At 35.0% G+C, this 11,780-nt stretch overlaps 1 protein-coding gene across 1 annotated transcript; it reads right to left on the minus strand.

Annotated features, from left to right (window-relative positions):
- Nucleotides 1–578: 578 nt before the first annotated feature.
- LOC118745513 (putative nuclease HARBI1) lies at nt 579–11,558 on the minus strand. The gene is made up of 4 exons (XM_036478962.1): nt 11,350–11,558; nt 11,141–11,285; nt 10,828–11,067; nt 579–619 (listed from the first exon to the last, which is right to left on the minus strand). Exons 1-4 carry the CDS (start codon nt 11,401–11,403, stop codon nt 579–581), a joined length of 480 nt encoding a protein of 159 aa, XP_036334855.1. The 5' UTR covers nt 11,404–11,558.
- Nucleotides 11,559–11,780: the final 222 nt, after the last annotated feature.

The raw sequence follows: 11,780 nt of genomic DNA on the forward strand, positions 1-11,780 counted from the left end.
AATGAATAATTTCAATCCGAGCTCATTTTGTATACTTGGGGACCTCAACGCGCGCTTAGGTGTATCTCAAGTGGTCGATGAGAATATTCTTTCAGCTTTCCCGCATATTTATGAAACCCGTAAATCGAAAGATGTTATATTAGATAGGAAGGGCAAACAGTTGCTTAATATTTTCGATGACATGGGAGGTCTTATATTAAATGGAAGAACCTCAGGCGATAAGAGTGGCGAGATAACATTTTGCGGTGGTGCCGGTAGCTCTGTCATTGATTACGGTATCTGCTCCTATGATATACTTCCCTTCATACGTGACTTTTGCATTGGTGCCAAAGAATATTCAGACCATATGCCAGTTATTTTGAACTTCCGTTCGCGGACACGAATAAGCAGCGATGTGGTAAAATCTCCTACACCCAAACTGAAATGGAAAGATAGCTACGCTGAAAGGTACGCTCGTCTCATAGCAGATAAGAGTGAATGCGACTATATTTATTCAAGCATACCAATAGAAGATAAAGTTACTATATTAACTGACAAAATTAAAGCATCAGCTTCTAACCAGTCAAGTAAAGCTTACTTCACGCCAAAACATTCGTGGTTTGACAGCCAATGTCATAACCTGCGTAAAAAAATGTTAAAATTACTTACTGTCTTCAGGAGATCCAATAGAGATGAGGATAAGGATAAATATATCACCTGTCGTAAAAGATATAACAATCTTTGTTCGCGGAAAAAGTTGAGTTGGAGCTGTAAGCAAATTGAGCTTTTAAACAGCGTCAAGAACACTAGTGACTGGTGGCGTCTAGCCAACTCGTTGAAGTTTTCAAAGCCGTTTTTTGCTTCTGACCTTCAACTCTGCGATTTTTACGCTCACTTCAAGAAGATGTATTCTCATCCGTGTGATTTTGACATACATTGGGCCTTGCCATCCATCATCGACCCCTTTATCGACTATCCTTTTGACATGAGCGAGCTTCGCTTAGTGCTTAGAAAAGCCGGAAAAGACAAATCTCCGGGTAGTGATGGTATAAGTTACGAGTTTTATAAATTTGCACCTCTATGTTTTTTAAACGAACTTTTAGCACTTTTTAACTATATATATCTTAAAAAGCAAATCCCCCCCTCGTTCCGCACGTCTGTTACAATTGCTCTTTTCAAGAAAGGTGATCCTTCCTCTGCTTCCAACTACAGAGGCTTATCGCTCCTGGATACGATATACAAAATCTTTACGGGCTTACTTTTAAACAGAATAAATGCCTGGGTTGAATGCAATGAGATTCTTGACGAGTTTCAAGCCGGTTTCCGCAGGAACTACTCTACAGTGGATAATTTGTTCAATCTAACTAGTATTGTACATTTAAACTTTGCTTCTAACTCTAAAACATTTGCCTTTTTCATCACTTCTCCTGTGCTTTCGATGCTATCCCTCGAAATATGCTCTTTTAAAAACTAGCTTCCTATGGCCTCTCGAGTCATCTAATCGAAACGCTACGTCTTATATACGCTAACACTAGCAGCCAAGTGTGTTATAATGGCAAACTTTCAGATGCTTTTCCAGTCAACCAGGGGGTGCGGCAAGGCTGCCTGCTTAGCCCGGTGCTGTTCTCCTTGTACCTCAACGACCTGCACAGCTATCTCCCTGGTGGAGTTAAAGTGGCTAATACAACTATAAAAGTGTTAATGTATGCGGATGATATAGTCTTGCTGGCGGAATCTCCGCAGCAGCTGCAGGAAATGATTGATGCATTGCACTCATACTGTACACAATGGGCGCTTAGATTAATCTTAATGAAATCGAAGATCTTAGTTTTCAGGAAAGGTACCAGAATCCCATCTAATTGGAGCTGGACTTATGGTAATCAGCTGGTGGATATCGTAAATGAATATAAATACTTAGGAGTACTCCTGAACTACAAGCTCTCATATTCCAAACACCTGGATTCTAAGCTTATTAACGCCAAGAACGCCATTAACGCGACGTGGTTAAAGTTCATAAACAACCCAAGAATACACTTGTCCAAGAAGCTAAAACTTTTTGACTCAGCCTCCAGGTCGATCATGTTTTACGGGTCCCAAATACGGGGCTTTGAAAAATATGAGCAAGTGGAAAAGCTTCTACGTTTTTTCATAAAAAAACTTATTTTTCTCCCACCTAACACGCCGAACTATATGCTGCACCTTGAAACGGGTATCTTTCCACAATTTTTTCAAACTCTTCGCTCTCACATGATTTTTATAGTCAGATGTCAGAACCTAGAAAACTCAAGGTTGCCTCGAGTACTGGCGGAAGAGACGCTGCAGAAAGCTACTTATTGGGTAAAAGGCTGGAACGATGTTGTCCATAAAGCAAATATGGATGATATAACAGACTTCTCTCCAAAGGCACTAGGCAGTTACATCCCCACCTTGCTGGATAAGCTTGTTGAGAATGAGTTCAGTATGTTTCTAGAATGTGCCCAAAAGTTAACTTCTCGTGACCTGTACCCAAAACTTGGCCCATTATCTCAAACATACTTTAGTGATGAATTTAGCACGTACAAAATAAGCTTGATTTTCCGCGCTAGAGCGGTCTCCTCAACCTCAACGCAAGACCTTTTAAAAACGTTTCTTCGGAAATTTGTCCAGTTTGTAATTTGGGGGAAGTTGAATGTATTTATCACTTCATTGGTATATGTCCCATCTATAAAAACATACGTCTGCTTTGTTTTGGTGAAAAGGTTTTAGATTTGGCTAAAGTCATAAGCATTTTAAATGGTCACAACTACTTAGCTTTGTATAAGTATCTACGAGAAAGCACTCAATACAGGAACTTAATAATTAATGAATTTTATTAAACATGTATCACAGTATTTATGTATTACACAGCGTGACACACAACAATTTCTGTTATTGTCACATCTGTTGCTTATTTATTTAAATGTAACCACGTTGTACTTGTTTTGTAACTAAATATCTTTCATGATGTATCTACAAGTTGAATAAATAAATATACTACTACTACTACTACTACTACTACTATTCTTTAAATTTATCCCGAACATCTTCTAGAGTCTAGACTGTATGAATCAGCACTTTCCAGTAAAGTTTTGCAAAATTTTAGTTTGATATCGGGAATGAGAATTGCCGCAATAACTGCATCCCAAGAGTCAGAGTGCAAACTAAAATATTTTTCAAACCTTTGCATTAGCTTTGATTGCATTTGAATATTAGTTTCCGTCAAATATTTCAAGTTTTCGGAAGCTAAACGTCGCATTTTATTTTGATGGACAGTAAAGTTGGAATAAAGTAACCAAAGAAAATATTTTGTTCTCTTTGAAGGAAGTCGATAGCTTCTGCGATAGGTTGCATTACTTTTGCATATTCTTCCAAATACTCAATTTCTTCCTCATTGAAAGTAGAAATCTCTTGCTTTAGTTTGTCTCCCGTGCTTCGTTATTCTCGCGAGTACTTTCCCTACAAGAATGGGGCGATGGGAACTAACACCTCATTTAAGGCTGGTTTGCAGCTCTCAAGAAATCGGTCAAGAAAAAAATTGCCTTTATTTCGTGTGTGTGTGTGTCCAAGGAACTTTGACAACTGATACTTAACCAGCCGTTTGCTAGTTCCTCAAAAAATAATGGAACGGGCATATATTTCTGTTGCAAGCATGGGTTACCTTGTGCTATTTTTCACAAGAAACCTTAGAAAACCGTAGTAGAAAGCGTAGCAAATTTCTTAAGAAGTGCGTACTGCCTCGAAAAAATTTTACACAAGAAAATTTCTTAGCCATTTCTTTTACGTCATTTTATATGGATTTTTTGCTTTTCTTGAGATCTGCATACTGGCCTAAAAAGAGAATGTGTTAGTTTCCATCACCCAATTCTTGTAGGGAAAGTACTCGCTAGAATAACGAAGCAAGGGAGATAAGCAAACGAAAGACTAAAACTACCCCTAACTCATTGCTTCCAGCAACAGCAAATTTTTCTAAACTAGCTGCTTCGGCTGACTGTGTAAGCAAAAATAAACTGCTCTATAAGCTGAAGTAAATGATTTAATTGTTTTTTTTTTTTTGCTTTTGCTGATTCATTTGTGTTAGTCGTAGTTAAGCAACTGCGAATGCATTGAAAATAGTCAAGCAATTTCAAACCCTGGTCTAAAATCCTATTAAGTTTTTTTTAAAACAGGGTTTGAAAATGCTGCAATTTTTTATTTAATTTGATTTTGCTGTGCTTTCACTTCGGCGTGTATTTTATTGAAGGCAAAGCAACAGCAATCAAGAAAAAAGTGAATGCTTTGGCTGCCGTTTTGCTATGAAATTATAAAAGCAACCAGACAGTACCCTGCAAAAAATGGGACTAATCCGGGATGACTCCGGGAGCAATCGCAACCCTGCAAAAAATTGGACTAATCCGGGATGACTCCGGGAGCAATCGCAAAGGAGCATGCGACTAATACCACTTTTGATCTCTTTATATGAAATGAACTGATCGCTTTTGTTCGAGCATGTCCTATGAAGAGACTAATTGTTCACCTTTATACCCGAACGGGTATAAAAAGCGACTAGTCACTTTTAAAAAACACAAATAAAAATTTGCGCCAGCTGAGATTCGAACCGGGGTGCTCAGTTTTGTCAGGCGAACAGTCTCTCTGTGTGTCAACGCCGCACATGAAATTTCATTGACTAAGTGCGTACATATCATAAAATCGTTAATAGTACCCGTTAGAGATGAGTTGGGGACTAATTGATCTCCAATTATTTTCAGTTCATTTTTATTTAAAGCAAAATTATGAATGTAAGTAACAGATAATGCTTTGAAACGCCAGAGAACTTGTTTTAAACAATATTTTAGTATATAATAAAATATAATTCATAAAAAAAAAAAGTGTTATTAATTTTAACATGAGTGCACATATCACTGTACATAGAAGCTAATCAATTATTTTATATTTATGACTTTTTTTGAATAGCAATAATGAGATCTTATCCATATAGTATTTAAATAGCCAAAGAATTCTATACATTTCATTTTAAAATTACTTTTAATTTGAACTTCAGTTTAAAAAATGTTAATTAGAAGCCGATTTCTCTCTTTGCGCCAGGAAGAAAACTATATACTTAAGATCCTCTTAGTTGCTTCGTTTTAGTGTGGTATTGAAAAAAAACCAAATTAAATATTTTTTCAAAAGTACCACTATTTTAGGCCTTCATCCATATTTCCTCATGGCTTAAATTAATTTTTTCAACTACGCAAAAACTTTGAAAAACTACGAATTCGCTGAAAATAGTATCTAGCCTATGTCTCGTATGCAAAACTCTTTTACAATGTCAGTGAATTGTGAAAAAAGAATTGTAAATTATAGGCAAATTAGTTGTTATTAAACTGAAAGTTGTTTTCGAGATAACTAACACCACACAACAAAATGACGTTAGCCTTCTTTTTGAATAATTTAAGCTCCATCATATCGAACCCTAACCGCGAAAAAAAACGTAACCGCCAAAAAGCAAATTTTACAGGAGGGACGTTTTTTTTGTTTTTTGTTTCTTAACCGTTTGGAAAATATCTTTGAAATTCTAAATGTAGTCTAAGCCTGGTTCAATACAAGCCATAGACTAATTTGTATCTTCATTTTACTTAATTTGTATGCGAAATTAGTGAATTTGGCGCTTACGTTAATTTCGCTGTCACCATGGCAGGCTACTAGGCGAATTTGGCGCTTACGTTAATTGAATTTCCCCCAAAAAACTTAGAAAAAACTTATTTTATTTTCTTTTTTGTACACATTGACATATATAAAAACATAAATAATTATATATTTACAGTCAGTATTTACAGGTCACTACTAACTTCCATGTCGCTTACGTTATTTTTGCGGTAACTCAAAACAGCAGATGTCGCTTACGATAAAATTGAAAGTCGTATATCTCTGTGACTATGACGATTGACGATAAAATTTTTTAACAGTTGACCTGTTATGGGTTTAAGAACAATTCTACATAAAAAACTAATTTCGAAAAATATGTCGCTTACGTTAATAGCGGTTTCGATATTATCGCAACTGGTACGTAACGACCCGGCGATATGCCCGTAAAACAATTGATCTTTTTGTTGTATTGGTATATGTTGGGCATACCATTATCTGAAACATGTCAACTATAATTAAATTATTTTCTTCTTACTTTTAACAGTACAGTTTAAGGAAGTTCCAACGTATGTACAAACCTTAAGAAAATTCTAAAGTATTTTGTTTGAATTGAAAATTCAGTACAAATCAGTACAAATTTTGAAAAATCAGGATATTAGCGTACTGATAGAAGAAATGAATAAAGTCAGTCCAGAGCTGAAAAATTAGTACTGTACTGATAAAATCAATACGTGGCTTACATTAGGGGTATTCACGATCCGGTGCACGCTGTCTAGCATGGTGCATAGATAGCATAAAGAGCATGATTGGCTAATTTTGTTGTTGTTTAAAATGCTAGACGGTATTCACCGGATCGTGAATATGTATCCCTATTGATAAGCTTTGCATTGGTGCAAGCGTCGACACATGTTCATTATATGTACAGGGACGGGCAAAACTGTAATATGGTGTAACACTTTTTACTTCAGCGATCGCTATCTTTCCATGTTTTAACGACATTTATACTTTTGTTTTATATTCTTATTGGTACACCTGTACTTCCTCTCTCATAACAAATTGAAGTCAATCCAACAACAATAATAAAACCAGCAGACAAAAATTTAAATTAAGGCATATGGGCATTCCCATGGTGGCGCACGTGACAGTCGTACGATTTCAATGTGATACAAAAAAGGAATACCATTTGTTTTCTTTAACTTTTTTGAACCATTGTATAGCACATAATTAGCTCTATATTTTACCGAAAAATGAAATCAATCGAACTGCTTGGTCCTTAAATATAAGCATTTAAAGAGAGTGTCGTTACGTGACAAAAAATGGAAGTTGATTTTTCTTTTCTTACAAAATCGCAAAACTCTGCGAATTGTGGCTATTTTCATGAAACTTATTTTAATATGATTTGGAGCAATTCTAGTTGTTTTTAGAGTTTTTTGAATTAATGCAAATTGTTTCAATTCTCTTTTACAACCCCAAGTGTGAAACGTGACGTGACGTGGCGTTACGTGACATAAATTTCCATCGTTATATTTTTGTTAATATTGCTTTTAAATGAATTTTCAACGCAAATAAAACATGTATTTTATGTAGAATATACTTTATATTTTGACTTCAGCGCCAATTCCGGGCCAATTTATTAGAAATCTATGATTTATTATGTTTCAACCACATACCCCAAATTCGAACCAAATCGGACCATAAACACGGTTTTTCGAAATATCTCGACCTTGGCACCACCTAGGAAGACCATTTTATGTAAACATGATTCTACTTACATAGCCAGTATATATTTTAAAAAGCAGACAAATCGGCCCGCAAATACGTTAGATATAAAACTTTTATTTTTTTTGTCGTGGTGGACCTTCTGCTGGAAACACCCATATGTAACAGTTTTGCACTTATATATTTTTAATAACTTTTTGACAATTTTTACGAAAAAAGGAGCTGTTAACACAGTGTTCAGTATCCTTTTGCTTTTTTTAGTTCCTGTATGCGATTTGGCATACTTTATTTGCATCTCTGTAAAAATTCTGGAGGTATATCCTCCCATATATCCTTAGTTTGCTTTCATAGCTCATGTACTCCATTGGACGAACTTGGATACTTAGTAAGCTTTACTTTTAGTTGTTTTCGAAAATTCTCGATGAGATTTATGTCCGCGGATTGTGGAGGTGATTTCAAATTAGCAAATTTTTGCTTTTGTATGCAGTCTTTGCGAACATGTGCAGTGTGTTTTGTGTGATTTTTTAGCAGAAACTCTCATTTTTTCGACTACATCTTGCAAATTTTGTTGGAATATGAACAGATACTGTTCCTTATGCGTAATGCGGACTAACAGACCAAGAACATTTTTACATGAAGTTAACTTTTTACATTAAGAATAACTGTTTAAGATACTCGAAGAATTTTTACAAATTTGAATTGATCTTTATTTGTTTTTAATAAGCGAGTTATTTGAAGTTCTGTTGATTTTCAAATGAATTCAATGTTTACAAATTTAGTTGATAGAGAGGTATACGGTCTTACTGCATGCAAGATATACCACATATATTTCTTATATACAATAAGTAATGAAATTTCATTTTGTGAATTCATGTTTTAATTTTGTGATGCGGCTGTAACTTGAACGTGCATTTACGTGGTGTTTTAATCCACGCCATATCATATTATAGAAACTGATCTGTGATTACATACTGAGATCTGTCTTTTGATGGACCCTATATTTAATGAATATTCACATATATAATTCTAGACTTTAAAAAAATGTACTTTAATTAAAGACAAAAGAAGACTGAAGTTATTGATACAAGAGTTTTTATTTACATAAAAATGTTTAATAAAATGCCAAAATAATCACTCTCGTTCCCTTCCCTTTCGCTTCGAAAAAATTACGCGCGAAAGGATGTAGTAAAATTTTATTTTGACAGACAAGAACAAAAACGTAAAATCATGAGATCATGAGATCATTACAACGTAAGCCAACAAAACAAAACAACTTATCACAACTAAAGCACAGAGAATTTTTCACAATGCACGCACCTTTTTTATCCTTTATAAAAATACAGTTTATACTAAATACATCAAAACACATAAATATAAAATTTCTAAACTTTGTGCTAAACTCGGGAAAATTCAATAAATTTACATACAAATTCGAAACTTTCTAATGAGACTCATAAAAATTTTAAAAAGGAAGTTTTGCAGCCCATTAAATTTTAGCTGATTTTTGGTATTGGTTTTACTGAGAGTTTCTTCCATACCAACTATGTTCGACAATTCTTTTTATATGGAAGACACTGTCAGCAAAAAAATAAATAAAAAATTTTAAAAATCAACGAAATTTTCTGGCAACTTCAGACTTGCACGTTATTAATTGGCTCAAAAGCTACATTTTCAAAATTTTTCTAAAGGATCTGATTGGATGTTGTGATCTGATGAAAGAGCCTCCGAGCAAATAATTAGGTACGGCACTGTTAAGTACTCTAGGTTTCATGAAAGAAAAAAATTACAAAAAAAGTAGAAGATAACATTAAAATATCGAATCATATTTTTCGTTGCTGTGAAATTGCTTCAAAACTTCTGTCTTTTCCTTAGTATAATTGTAAAACTCTGTGCACGACATTTTAAACGTATTTAGGTACATACATATATTAGTCATCAACTATTGCTTGTGAAAAGTTCAACTATCTGGAGATGTAACTACATATTTCAAAAATGAAATCGGTGCACTAAGAGAAAGAAGTTTAGAATCAGCGTTCGGACTACTGAAACTCGACTCGGGAGTAAATGACTCGAAAAATTGGAGTAAAAATGAAATTTTCGGAGCAGATTAACATTCTAAATAGTATAAGAAAAAATTAGTTTCGTTCCTAAACTGTTCTGAATAAAACCTGTTAAACCGTCAAAAACGAAAATAGCGTTTCGCTTTTATTCACAATTAAGTGACAAAAGGTGACAATTTCCCCTATATGATAGTTACTAACTTCAAATCGATATATCTCGATTCCTAGACGTGACCCAGCGAAACACCGGGACACGTATAACTTCTTTTTTACCGATATAACTTTCCCGGTAGTTTGAACCCTTCCCGATCACTGACCCCTACCATTTGTCTCACAGTGTAATGTTTAAAAAAAAAAAAAACCTAATTATCGGACGGCGTATAAATTTCTGACCTTTTATTAATAAGAGTTCTTGCGAACATTAAGCTTTCAACTAATTCGACATTAATCCTGTTCCTGTATTTATTTTTAATGGTAAAATAGCTATTGTCAGCTTATACTCTGCCAAATTACTAAACATACACACATACACAAAACATGGTCCTTAATCAATGCCTTGCTTTGAAAAATAAAAAAGTGATTCCGCAAAAAAAAGGGTTAAAGAGTAAAAGAGATAACTTCTGTCACACCTTTCTATACAAAATCTTGATGCCACAAAAGTGATTGGACAAAAATTTTAAAGTTAATTATTTTGTAATATATTCCTAATGTGAAAATAAAAAAAAATCTGAGCATATTTCGGGCCAAGTGGAGTAGGGAGTAAATTTTAAATTTAAGAAAGAAATCGGAGTAAATCTACCCGATCGGAGCAAAGTCCGGACGCTGTTTACAATTAAGAAAGCGTGCTAAATTTAAAAAAATGCGCATATGAAAGAGCACCAACCCAACTCGTAATTCATTTATGTATAACAAATTTAGTATAGAACTATTCAATTCAAATACGCCCATATTAAAATGAAGTGCTTTGCACTTACCGATTGCTTTTTCATAATTAAGTTAAAAAAATATTTAAATTCCATGCTGCCTGTAATGGGATATGACCCTGACCCTCTGGAAGTTAGCAAATTGTGGCAAGCATCTTCACGCACAGACATGTATGTAAATGTGTATTCAAATGTTGAGTTTGAATCAACACCACGCGTGCGTGGTATGAAAATATTATTTTAAAATGCGAACATTTTAAAACGATAGTCAAATAAAAAATATTCATGTTTACTGTACGTTATTTCCCTCAGTGAATTCATAAAATTCTCCGAATATTACAACGCGTTTTTTCTCTTAGTGTAGTGATTTTTTTGTAGAATCAAAACGAAAACCGGGACACTTAAACGAAACCCGGGATATTTTAAGGTTGGACCGGGACACCGGGACAAATAGTCTAAAACCGCGACATGTCCGGGAAAACCGGGACGTCTGGCAGCCCTACCCAATCGCAAGTTATGCAACATTGTGTATGCATTTACTACTTTTCCAGTAAATCCAGGATCATACAAAAGAGTCCTTTGCTGAGATAAGCATTGCCAAGTTCCTTTGAGAACGCCAAAAAGTCTCTCGACTGGGTTTCGAGTTTTGCATAATGCCTCATTGTAGCGGAATTTAGGACTCCCTTCTGGTTGGTTTGGTAGAGGAGTCATCAACCACGGGTCCAAAGGATATCCTGAGTCACCTGCAAATATATATTCGAAATTTTCAATTAAATTGATTTTAATAAACTAGTTTCAGTGGATTTAAAAAGTTACCAATCAAAAACATGTTATGGTTTCCATCTTCAAAACTTCGCTGCATAACTCTCCGGACTGCAGAGGAGCTCCAAATAAATGAATCGTGTCGCGCTCCTGGGTATTTAGCATTGACAGCCAAAATCTTTAGATTTGGATCACATATCTATATTTGTATAAAATAAAATTAATTCTCAGTAGTTTAACCCGTGAGAAAATTTTACTCTTACCATTTGCACATTGATAGAATGGTATCCATGGTGGTTAGACATACGCTTCTTCATGATGTTTTGGGCTCATGATTGACACATGAGTGCAATCGATAGCCCCAATAGTACCTCCTACAAATGGTGCGGATGCTGAGGCGAAAATTTCTTTTGCAGCTTGCCGCTCTATTTGGGTCATTGGAAACCTAACCTTTGCCAAAAACATGGTGCGGTTTATTGTATCCGTTACGCGATGTATACAGCGACTTACGGACGACTGGCTCATGGATATCCCCCATTGCTCTCCGACGGGGCGTTGATAACAGCCAGTTGCTAAGAATCGCAAGGCAGTTAGAACCTTTAAAATTTACAAAAGCATTTAAAATTGAAAAATACTTGCAACTTACATTATTTACCTGTTTCTCTGTCGTTATCGCAGTTATTCTTCGACCCCT

Source organism: Rhagoletis pomonella, unplaced genomic scaffold (assembly GCF_013731165.1).
Source record: "Rhagoletis pomonella isolate Grant_MI unplaced genomic scaffold, Rhpom_1.0 Rhpom_scaffold_00009, whole genome shotgun sequence".
In the NCBI taxonomy this organism is placed as follows: Eukaryota; Metazoa; Arthropoda; class Insecta; order Diptera; family Tephritidae; genus Rhagoletis; species Rhagoletis pomonella.